The following is a 12,873-nucleotide window of genomic DNA, read 5'->3' as shown; positions in this document are numbered from 1 at the left end:
CTCTCTCCTCTCTCTCTCTCTCTCTCTCTCTCCTGTACAGCGGCTCCTTTGTGTGACCAAACAATCAGCAGGGCACACAGGGGTTGCTCCACACTGCAGTAGTGGCATCTGGACTGTGCCAGAATTGGCCGCTCTCTTTACCTCGCTGTTCTCTGTGTTGCTTGTTTGCTTACAGTTGTTTATTCTCTGTGAAAGTGAAAAGCCGTGTGGCACAGAGGTCAGTGTGTCCATGGTAAAGCTGCTTAGAAACGACCTGACAAAACATTGAGGGTTTTCTTTACAGGAACAGGGTTGTGATAGTTCTAGAGTTGACAATGTCACGTAATTTAGGACGGAAGCCAACAACCTGAATTCAGCAAACGGTTACTTGCGTGGGACGAGTCTGCCCCCTGAAGCAGAGATAGCCTATGGAAAACAGGGCACTAGATTGTGACTAAAATGGTCCCAAATGCGACAAAATATAACAAAAATGTGCAACAATAATTTGAAATCCACATTTGTGAAAGTTTTGCGTGCGTCCATTTGCGTTTTCAGTTTCTCATTAGTGCGCGCCAATGTTTCCTGCTCACAACATGACACAGCGCGAGCCGTGATGTTTGATTCACGGAAAATGACTCTTAGGAACCGGTTCTTTTCAATGAGTCACTCATATAAAATTCACGAAACTACCTCAATTTACCTCGAATTCATTAATTCAGAGCCATCACGACTCCTTACTGAACTTACTGAGCCAGTTTTCAGAAATGATTCGGGAACCCCATTGTTTTTTTTTTTTCCTTTTCTTTTTTGTTAACCTGGCACATCCCTTACGAAAATTATAACAGTAATCCACACTAGTACACTTTTACTAGGCTTTTACTTTCTTTATTTTTTCTATGTTTTGTTTTTATAACTGTACTGCCTTAATGGTTTGATGTTTTGTACTGTTTAATAGGCAAAAAAAGAAAGAAAGAAATCGGACAAAAAATTTGTGATACGCTCTCCGAAGTTCCGATCTGAATCAAAAGATTCACAATATGTAATCCGATTGGAACGCATCGAAACAGTGAATCATTTTGTGACGCAATGGTTAAACTGATTTGGAGTTTCGAAAAGCTCCATTTCATCAATCACTACGTGTTTTTTAAAATCATTACAAACGATGTTGAAATTCGAAAATGAATGGCTCTTTTGATCTGTTTTTGCTAGTGAATGAAGTTTAAATTTGAATCAATCGGAGCGGTTCCCGCGTAAATGATTCACTCAATTTAATCGGTTTGTCTGTTATTCCGCTTTTTTGTGCCTTCCTTCAGCCATGTTTATAGAACACTGTTACTCTTATTTCAGTGTTTATTAAATTATTTATTTATTTATTTTGAGGATATTTCAGCTAACAGTTTGCTTTGTACATTCAGTTTAACAACATAGAATCATTTACCCTCAAGTTAAAGAGGGTAAACTTTATCATTCAACTGTAATGAAAAGTCAACTGAACTGTGCACATATGTTTTAAACACTTATATGATCTTATATGTTCTTACTCTGCCCATGTATTATAGGCTACGTCTTTGAAAGTGTGTGGTTTTCTGGTGTATTTACTTTAAATTCTCAGGTAATATCAATGGTATGACCTATTTCAGATGTGGCCGAAATTACAACAACATATACATTTATTTAATTGTTTGATCAAAATTATTACTACAATTTAGTAGTCGCTGGACATTAGTAGGGACATGTCATAGCGTCCCTACTAAATTTCCATTTCCGAGTTGAGGGCGTATCAGTGCAAATCCTACAAAATTTTTTATATATTCCCTTTATAATTTAGCTGGCTCACTGTGTGTTGAGAAAAGGCACTTTCAGCTCTAGTATTTAAAGTCCTTCCCACCCTCACTGGCTCAAGCCTGCAGCTGATTGCCTTTCCCATAATGCTATGGAAGACTTGTATCAGTATGCATTATAAATGGCCAACACATTCCCCACATCCTGCAAAAAAAAAAAAGCAATAGAAATGCCGCAGAATTCCTCCCTATTGAGATACACGACGACCATGTCAGACTGTCACTGTGGTTCTGTGGCCTGCGATCCAGCAGTGTAGATGATTATTCCTACAGTCTGCTGAAGCATCCTCACAAATGCCATTCTGTTTTTCACACAGAGACAACAATGCTACACGGATGCACACATCTGCTCTAAATGTGTGCACTGTAGCTTTAAGATGATACTCAAGCTGCTCTTTTTGGGTTATATTGATTAGTACAGAAGCTATAATGGGAGATCAGGTAAACCACAGGACATCTATTGAAGACTGTGTTATTTAGTTCTATTAGGCTTCCTGTGTTTTTTTCACATTATGAATTTTGTGCATGCTGATTATTATACTCAGATGTCTTAGACATTGAATTTCTTTTTCTTCTCTAGGATGGTGGGCTGCACTCCATTCATGGTGGTCTCTTACTTCTACCTTTGGTTTGTCCCACCTTTTACCAATGGGAGGTTTATCTGGTATCTGGGCTTTTACTGTCTCTACCAAACTCTCATCACAGTAAGTACTGTATCCTCTGCTTTGATGTTTTCAAAGTTGTAATGTAATTTAATGTTAAACACAGGTTTACAGATGACCCAGAAACCACATTTACAGCAACATCCATCATGCAGTCTCAAATTCCCCACAGATCCAATAAAATCTAATTCTGCCTCTATTTTACTTAGGCGAAATTTTGGCTTTGTGATGAAAAAATATATATTGGACTGATGAAAAATATATGTGGACCTCTCTCCAAAACTGTCACACAACCCAGTGACCCCCAATATATATATATATATATATATATATATAAACAAAATATTTTGTCTGTAAAACACGTGATTTAAAAAAAACATAAAACTGTCTGCAGAATCAATTGTGACATTCTGTAATCATATATTTACATTGTGTAATCATATTTTTAGTACACTGCAAAAAATTTAAAAAAGAGAGAGAGAGTTTAAAAATACCTAAAACCAGATAAATTTACCTGAGAAGCAACACTGCATACGATATTAGGACTTTCAGAGAGATTTTTAAGTAATGATAAAATAATGAGTTTTAATACACTACCATTCAAAAGTTTGGGGTCAGTAAGGTTTTTAAATGTTTTTGTAAGAAGTCTCTTATATGCTCATCATGGCTGCATTTATTAATTAATAATACAGTAAAAACCTTAAAATTGTGAAATATTTTTACAATTTAAAATAGCTGTTTTCTATTTTAATATGTTTTAAAATGTAATTTATTCCTGTGATGGCAAAACTGAATTTTCAGCATCATTCCTCCAGTCTTCAGTGTCACATGATCCTTCAGAAATCATTCTAATATGCTGATTTACTGCTCAAGAAACATTTCTTATTATTATCAACGTCGAAAACAGTTGTTCTGCTTAATCTTTTTGTGGAAACCGTTTTTTTTTTAACAATGGAAAGTTCAAAAGAACAGCATTTATTTGAAATTCTTTACTGTATCTTGCTGAATAAAAGTATTAATCTGACTTTTGAATGGTGTATAGAGTCTGTTATGCAGTGATGCTTTTCAAGTAAAATTATCTTGCTAAAAATGCTTGTCAACAAAAGTTCATGTGGTTATCTGTAGCCCAGCCTCTTTGATGTCTGCATGGAGTTTCCATGATTTATTTGTGTTTCTATCCTTTGTTACTATGGCTTGGCGCAGATCTCTCCATACTGTCCTCCGTAAAACCCGCCAATAAGTGCTGGAGTGGAGAAGCCGCTCTGACCGCAGCAGTCTACGCTGTAATGAAAAGTCATTCTAACTACTTGATAAATACATGGTACGACCTGTCTGAAACCACCAGAGAGGATAAATGCTGCTTTCCTCTTTTAGCGTTCTTCATTGTCTGTAAGCACAAGGCTGAGAAACAGCAGCTGCTTCCAGTGTGCATGTATGAGAATGTAGTTTACCTGATTCTAATTAGTCAGTTTTTCATAATTAGGCTTTGGTTTATGTTTAAATAAACAAATCCTTAGGCTACTCAGAATCAAAACCCTTAATGGAATTTAAATGAACAATATAGGGAACTCTTAAGAAACAGAAGCACCGCTGCAGAAACGCTCTGTAGTTAGGTTTATTTTGGTAGCCGATTGGCCCAATGGTCTGCCGCAGTGCTGACTTGGCTTTTGAGTAAATTGGAAAAGCTAGCCGACTGTAGTACACACTTATATTAAGTTTGCAATGCAGTATGCAAGCAGGCTCAAGGAAGGTTTGCTGGACTTTGATAAATATTGATTTTGTACTGCACCTTTAAACAGAACAGAACATGTCGCTCTTGCAATGAATAGCGTTGACTTATGAGCGTGTAAGTTGTTTCCTTTTGAGATTTATAATATGACATAATATAAATGCGTGTATAAATGGGAAATATGAGTGGTTATGAAACCACTGATAAAGTTTTGGATTCCTCATCATTTTGCTTGCCTTTTTTTTAGATCTTCGTTTATGAGAGCATACAGAACACTCCATAATTTCTTAACGTCTTAAAAATAAAGCATCCAATTAGAACCAAAAATAATTTTATTGCCTAAACCATATAGGAGGTTCTATTTAACTTCCATGAAGAACTTTTTATTGTCTAGTTACTTAAAAAACCCATCATACTGCTAGAAACCAAAACACTGGTTTGAAGAAGCTATATAAAGCTAAAAATGGTTCTTTGCTGAATCTAAAGAACTACTGAAAAGAAAATGTTCTTTATCTTTTTGCAAGTAACATAAAATGAGTTTGATATGGTAAAATCTAAATTCATAGGTTTTATATTGAGATTTTTTAAGCACATGTTTTGTTTATTTTTGTTTTTTTATTTTAAATATTTTTTTTCATTTAAATTTAGTATATTGTATGTATATATGTGTGTGTGTGTATATATATATAGTCATTATTATATTTTTTTACTTTTTAATTGTTTATATTAGCTTGTAATATATTGATATTTAAAAATATAATATAATATAATATTGTTTTGTTTTATTTTATTTTACTTTTATCTAAGTCAAAAATGTTATTCAGTAACTGAAATTATTGTTTTTTTCATTGTGCAATGATTTATTGCATTTTCATAAGACATTTATTAACATTTCAATATTATCTCCTTTTATAAGTAGACAACTGCAAATTTTTTGACTATTTTTAGACTATTATTAATCATTAAATTGAGGTATTTGTATATACATTATCTTATCATATCATATTGCTGCCATATCTTATCATATTGCATATAATTTTCTATGACAGTAAATAAAAGTAATTGCTCAGAATAAGAGTTCACATCTATAAGTTTCCATATCATTCACTGTCTGTCTTGTGTTTTGTTCTCAATCTTTCTTGCAGTGTTTCCATGTGCCTTATTCTGCCCTGACCATGTTCTTGAGCACCGAACAGCGCGAGAGAGACTCTGCTACAGCTTACCGTACGCTTACAGCTACACACACAACAGTGTTCATCTTTAAAGCCATGTTTGGATTGCTCTAGAAGATTAACAACATCTGATTTCATTGTGCTCCAATAATCCGAAAACAAATGCCTGCCAAGTGCTTATATTGAGAACTGTGCATGTTTGGAAATGCTTTCAAATGTAAATAACAATGAAGAGTAAGGATGTTCTGCATGCGTATGTGCAGGTATGACTGTGGAGGTGCTCGGGACGCTGGTGGGGGCTGCCATTCAGGGTCAGATCGTAGCGAGCGCACACACTCTGAAGCACTGTCCACATCGAAACCTGACCACTGGACACCTAGGAAACAGCAGCGGGACAGAGGTCATCAGATCCCTGGCGCTTTCACAGGACTTCCTGTCTCATGCAGTACGTGTCACAGTTACACTTGTTTAAAATTGACCTCAAAGTGCACCAGTGAAGCACTGCACTTAATGCAGTTCCTTTGGGTCTAAATTTATGTAATTCTATTTTTATGCATTTTATGTAGTGACAGTAAAGACTTTTATAATGTTACAAAAGATTTCTATTTCAAATAAATGCTGTTCTTTTAAACGTTCTTAATCGTCAAAGAATCCTGAAAAAAAGCATCATGGTTTCCACAAAAATATTAAGCTGCATAACTTCTTTTCAACATGTTTCTTGAGCAGCATCAGCATATTAGAATGATTTCAGAAGCATCATATGACACTGAAGACTGGAGTAATGATGCTGAAAATTTAGGAATAAATTACATTTTACAATATATTCAAATAGAGAATAGTTATTTTAAATTGTAATAATATTTCACAACTTTATGTTTTTACTGTATTTTTGATCAAATAAATGCAGCCTTGGTGAGCATAAGAGACTAATTTCAAAAACAATAAAAAATCTTATCAACCTCAAACTTATGAACAATATATTGTGGTCAATGAGATTTCACAAAAAAGCCTTAAAAAGCATAAAAAAATCTTCTCGACCACAATCTTTTGAATTATATATATGTATATTAATTTTAGAATAAATATAATAGTATAAACCTTTTTATTATTTTTAAATTTTTTATAGCTGTTAATATATTCATATATAATAATGTTTTCATTTTGTGTTTCTAGATTCTAATTCTAGTTTTTAGTTCTAAAGAGAACTGCTTTGCCTAAATTAGGTTTATTTCCTTTTTCAAATGGCTTTTTTCCCTGAAAACATCAAGTATCATCTAACCATAAACCCTCCAAAACCTAATTAGGATTTCTAGATTTTGACTTTCAGGGGAACAATTTATATTCATCAGAGTCCTCAGAATCAATCAATAAATGTGCTTGTTTAGCAGACTGAATAACTCTATTTTGAGCCGAGAGCCACTGAGCTCTATGTCAGTCAAACCCGACATGAAAACGAACTGACAAGCTTGGCCTGTGGATGTGGCTGAGGGTTCCATAGTGGAAACCCATGATGGAGAACCATGAAGGGCCACAGCTATGTGGAGCTGGACTGCAGAGCGTCTCTCTGGTTAAGGCTCTCAGAGGCGGCCGGGCCAGGTTGGGTGCGCCAACCGACTCCTCTGGAACGGCACTTTTGATCTGGAACAATAATGAAGTGCTTGCCGCGGTCTGTGAAAAAAATAGCAAACAATCCTGAGGTTGTTTAGGGCAGAGCAGTTCCTGTTTGGGGGAAATAGATTGAAAAGTTCCTCTTTTCTTGGGTTGCACCTAATTTGGGCTCGCTAACCTTTACAAGACCGTACAGTACGGCGTCTGAAGCAGCAAATAGACTCAAATAAATATGATCATTTGTAACATGACAACCAAGTACTGGAATAGAACTCCAACCAAAGATTAAGAGTTATTAAAGACAGATTTAAATGTGCTGACAGAGGTTTTCCATCACCGCTCTGTTTCTCTTCACAGAAGGAAGTGTACATGATAGCTGCCGGAGTGATCGGTGGGCTGTTTCTGGTTTGTACGGTGGTCATGTTCCTGGGAGTCAAAGAGAGAGATGGTGAGTGTGTGTGGTAATCGTGTGGCATACATTTGTGTTTTGCAGCTGCATCTGAATGGAAAAGTATGCTTTGTTCACCCCAAAACAATACATTTTCGTGACTTTCTTCTGTGGAATACAAAAAGAGATGTTCGGCAGAAAGTACATGCTGCTCTTTTCTGTACAGTGAAAGAGAAGCAGATTGGAGCTGTTGATCTCCATTAAAAAACAACAAAACATTAGTCCATATGACTTGTTAGCTATATATTCCATGTTTTCTGAAGATACACTACCGTTCAAAACTTTGGGGTTTGTAAGTTCTTTTAAAAAGTCTCTTATGCTCACCAAGGCTGCTTTTATTTGATCAAATATACAGTAAAAACAGTAATACAATGTAATATTATTACAATTTAACATAACTGGTTTCTATTTTAATATATTTTAAAATGTAATTTATTCCTGTGATCAAAGCTGAATTTTCTCCAGTCTTCAGTGTCACACGATCCTTCAGAAATCATTCTAATATGATGATTTACAGCACAAGAAACATTTCTGATTATTATCAATGTTTAAAACAGTTGTGCTGCCTAATATTTTTGTGGAAACTGTAATGCATTTTTTTTCCAGGATTCTTTGAATAATAGAAAGTTCAAAAGAACAGCATTCATTTGAAATAGAAATCATTTGTATAAATGTAAAGGTTTCTGCTGTCACTTATGATCAATTGAATACATGCTTGATTAATAAAAGTATAAGTTTCTTTAAAAAAAAAAAAATCGTATTGAACCCGAACTTTTAAATGGTAGCGTATATGATAGCTTTGTGTGACACACCAAAATCCATTCACTTATATTCAAATGTGGCATGCAAGCCAAGTTTGAATACATGCAAATTTCCCATTTATAAATATAAATGATATAATTGAATACTGACTTAAATTAAGTGTGTGTGTGTGTGTGTGAGTGAGTGAGTGAGTGTGTGTGTGTGTGTGAGTGAGTGAGTGAGTGAGTGTGTGTGTGTGTGTGAGTGAGTGAGTGAGTGAGTGTGTGTGTGTGTGTGAGTGAGTGAGTGAGTGTGTGTGTGTGTGTGAGTGAGTGAGTGAGTGTGTGTGTGTGTGTGGTGTGTACTCCACAAGTCTTATTGACTGTTTTAAGCCACATTTTGGAGCTTGACTGTGTCCTTTCCCTCTTTCGTTTTATGGAAAACTGCAGTATAACCATTGTGTCTGAAATGTGTTTTTGCATTCCACTGAAAAAAAAAACTTTCAACACGAAGGTGGGTAAATTATGACAGAATTGTTAATTTTGGGTGAACTTTCATTTAAATGTGTCATAAAACTATCATGCGCTATACATATACAGTACCTACCATGTCTAACATTTGTGTTTACTGTGCATTTTTGTCTGCGTTAGATCCCTATGCTCCTAAAACAGACAAGGCCATTCCTTTCCATAAGGGCTTTATTTTGGTCATGAAGCACGGGTCCTACCTCACCCTGACGGCTGCTTTCCTTTTCATATCCGTGGCCATCCAGGTAACATGTTTTCCCTTTAGTATGTCGTTCTAGAATGTGTTCAGTTGGTCGTTGTGTGGAGCAAACTATGTAACTGAATAATTATATTGATTAGAAACGTATACAGTTTCTTCAGATTTAAAACTCTGAATACATTGCCAGAATGTAAGCTTCGCTGAAAAATAATGTATTCGCCATTCCAAACCCGTAGGCTATTTTTCTGATGGAATGTGAAAGTAAAAAATTTTCAGGCTGGATTAATTAATGATATCATTAGAACTGCATTACATTTCCATTTGCCGCTGTTTCCTTTTGCAGTTGATACAAAGTAACTTTGTGCTGTTCTGCACATATGCAGTGGAACTTCGGGATCACTTTCAGAACATTGTTTTGACAATTCTGGTGAGTACCTGATGAAGACATGAAAAGCTGACAGCACTATGAATTTAATTCAATGAATATTCCGACCTGCCATTGACGCTCCTCAGCAGTTATTTGTTTAGTTACTTATCTGACATTAAAAGAAAGACAAAGCTCTCTATAATTCTCTAACATGTATCCGTGTCTTCTGTTAAGTGGGTAAAGTGAATATGTGACAGATTTTTTGTACTGTATATCTTTCTAGATGTCGGCAGCAGTGAGTATCCCATTCTGGCAGTGGTTCCTTGAGAAGTTCGGGAAGAAAACAGCAGCTTTCTGCGGCATTACAGTAAATGTTACTTCATCAAGTGTCCACCCAAAAATGAAAATTCTGTCATCATTTACTCACCATCTACATGTTCCAAACTTGTATGAGTTTCTATCTTCTGCTGAACACTAAAAAAGATAGTTTGAAGAAATAAATCAACTAAACAGCTGACGGTAGCCATTGACTTCCATAGTTAGTGTGAAAGCTGAAAGATAGCTGAAGAAAGAAGAAATTCATACAGGTTTAGAACAATGTGAGGGTGAGTAAATGTTGACAGAATTTTCATTTTTGGGTGAACTATCCCTTTAATCAGTGATTTGGAGGACTCTTTATCCAATACATCTTGAACTTCAGTAGTATTATAAATGATCAAATGATACCACCATATTTTGAATAACAATAATTGGGTATTTTGACTATAATAAATGATATAGTGTATGGCAGTGTTGTTATTGTTAACTAAAACTAAAACTTGTTTCTGGTTATTTAAATAAAATGCTTAGAAATGTTTTAGTAACAAAACTATTAGAAGTATTTGTAACAAAAAATGAGAAATGTTACCTTAGCAATTAACTGAAATAGCTGAAGTACCGAAATTACTAAAACTAAAAGTGAAATAAAAATAAATTAACACTTTATAGAAATATAAAAATTATAATAATAAAATAATACAAATTACAAAAGCACTTGACAAAATTACTGAAAATTAGTTAAAAATTAGTAAAACTTAAAATATAAAAAGAAAAGCTAATTAAAAACGAATAAATATTATATCAATAATATTAAAATAACACTGACTTATAGCAAAAACAAACAATTTCAGTTTTTAATTAGAGAATACCATACATTTTTTTTAGCTTCTATGCTTCTGCAGTTTATAATATGTATACCTACATGACCTGCTACATTTGCCAAATGTATTAATAATTTATACTGCTAAACCATTTTTTAGAGTAAATGTGCTGTATTGTGCTATGTAGTAAACTGCACTGTAGAAAATGAGTTTTTGAAGATGCAAATAAAACAAAGATTATTAGAATATTTTTTTTACAAGAAAATACTATTTATTTCAGTCTTTATACTTTAAAATTTCACTTTTAATTCAGTGTGTTACTTGCCATTTATTTGTAAAATAGGCTACTAGTAAATTCTGTGTGAAAAGTATTTGTGTGTGTGTGTGTAATATTCTGATACAACAGTGTTCTTTAACTGTATACTGACACCTTTTGGCATGGATGCAGCATCACGCTGATGTAAAAACATCACATTTGCAAGCATAAGTGTAATCCATGATTCATTTAATCTGCGAGTGTCTGATATTAAGGGCCTTGCCAGAATTAAGTGAACAGTATTCGGCCGGTCATGAGATCTCAAAATCGTATATACAATTTAAATGGCCTCTTCTAGACCACTAATATGAGTCATTTAAAAAAATGCATTATTCATTTCTGGAGGTTTATTATTGCTCCTTTAAATGCTAATGCATATGTACATTGGGTAACATTCAGTGACCTCTTTTAAATTGTCATGTGTGCAGTGGATCATGCCGTTCACGGTGATGCTGGTGTTCATCCCTAATCTGATAGTGGTATATGTCGTGGCCGTATCATCTGGGTTTAGTGTGGCTGCATCTCTCTTGTTACCATGGTGAGTCTTACAAACCAAAATATAAACGAAGTGTAGCATTTTTGTTTTAAAGTACTGTTCAGTTTTGCTGTGGTGATGAAAAATTTAGCATTTTCTTCAAAAAATGTAGTTGATGCCATGTATTTAAAAGTGATCCATAAAGAGCAGATTGTAAATTCTTGTTTATTTAAACCTCCCAAGCTTTGATTTTACCCCTCGGATACATAGGTTTAATAACCCAGCAGTATCCAAATAACAGGTTTCATGGCAGGGTCATGCTATTTTTTGGTTTTTAAAGACACACTCGGGTTGATTGGAAAAGCCCCAAATGAGTAAATTGCAGTTTTTATGTGCCGACTACAAAGAGGATTTGGCTTTACGGTACCAATGTCCATGTTTAATAGCGATGATGATTGAGGCCTCCGCTGTGTTGTGTTTCCTGTTACTCAGGTCAATGTTACCAGATGTAGTAGATGACTTCAGACTGGCAAACCGCAACTCAAAAGGACACGAGGCGATCTTCTACTCCCTATATGCTTTCTTCACAAAGTTTGCTGCAGGCATTTCTCTCGGAGTGTCGACTCTCTGTCTACAGTGAGAGCACTCTTTCAGTATTTACGGCTGGAGATGATGAATCATGACAGATAGTGGTGTAAACATTTGAAATGTATTGTCCATAGGTTTGCTGGTTATGACACAGGAGCGTGCAGGCAGCCCACTCCAGTGGTCTACACGCTCAAACTGCTCATCGGCGCCGCCCCGGTGGCCTGTATCACCACAGGCCTCATGATCCTCGTGGTGTACCCGATCAGCGAGGACGTCAGATTACGAAACAAACTCGCCCTGGAGGAGCTCAGGTGAAGACCCTGATGTCAGGTTTACATAAAACCCAATACTTTCATTCAGCAAGGATGCATTAAATCCATCAAAAGTGACAGCAGTAAAAACATTTATAATGTTACAAAAAAGTCTATTTCAAACAAATGCTGTTGCTTTGTACTTTCCATTTATCAAACAATCCTGGGGGGGAAAAAAGCAATCACGAAAATATTAAGCAGCACAACTTTTTAACATTGATAATAAATGTTTCTTGAGCAGCAAATCAGCATATTAGAAAGTTTTCGGAAGGATCATGTGACAATGAAGACTGGAGTAAAGATGCTGAAAATTCAGCTTTGCATCACAGGAATAAATTGCTTATTAAAATATATTCAAATAGGAAACAGTTATTTGAAATTGTAATAATATTTAACAATTTTACTGTTTTTACTGTATTTTCGATCAAATTAATGTAGCCTTGGTGAACAGTAGGATTTCTTTCAGAAACATTAAAGGGGTCATATGATGTTGCTAAAAAGAACATGAAATAATTAAATGTGTTTATGCGGTTTAAGGTTAAAAAAACACATTATTTTCCACATACTGTACATTATTGTTTCTCCTCTATGCCCCGCCTTTCTGAAACGCAAACAAAGCTCATCGGTCTGAAAAAGCAAGGTGTGCTCTGATTGGCCAGCTATCCAGTGCATTGTGATTGGCCGAATTCTTCAAGCGTGTGACAGAAATGTTACGTCCCTTTGTGATGCCTGCGGCCAAGGGTGTAACTTTGGTTTGAGAAGTGTGGGGAC

At 35.1% G+C, this 12,873-nt stretch overlaps 1 protein-coding gene across 1 annotated transcript in view; it reads left to right on the top strand.

The window, feature by feature from the left end:
• The window catches only part of mfsd2b (MFSD2 lysolipid transporter B, sphingolipid), a 22,921-nt gene that overhangs the window by 9,242 nt on the left and 806 nt on the right, over nt 1–12,873 (top strand). The window contains exons 4-13 of the mRNA XM_016565340.1: nt 2,401–2,524; nt 5,357–5,435; nt 5,647–5,828; nt 7,349–7,439; nt 8,831–8,952; nt 9,250–9,333; nt 9,557–9,640; nt 11,157–11,266; nt 11,696–11,839; nt 11,926–12,102. Coding sequence (XP_016420826.1) covers nt 2,401–2,524; nt 5,357–5,435; nt 5,647–5,828; nt 7,349–7,439; nt 8,831–8,952; nt 9,250–9,333; nt 9,557–9,640; nt 11,157–11,266; nt 11,696–11,839; nt 11,926–12,102 — 1,197 coding nt within the window. The remainder of the gene's footprint in view (nt 1–2,400; nt 2,525–5,356; nt 5,436–5,646; nt 5,829–7,348; nt 7,440–8,830; nt 8,953–9,249; nt 9,334–9,556; nt 9,641–11,156; nt 11,267–11,695; nt 11,840–11,925; nt 12,103–12,873) is intronic.

Source organism: Sinocyclocheilus rhinocerous, unplaced genomic scaffold, assembly GCF_001515625.1.
Source record: "Sinocyclocheilus rhinocerous isolate Xijiao unplaced genomic scaffold, SAMN03320098_v1.1 scaffold272, whole genome shotgun sequence".
Classification (NCBI taxonomy): Eukaryota; Metazoa; Chordata; class Actinopteri; order Cypriniformes; family Cyprinidae; genus Sinocyclocheilus; species Sinocyclocheilus rhinocerous.
This window is presented reverse-complemented; position numbering and strand designations above follow the sequence as displayed.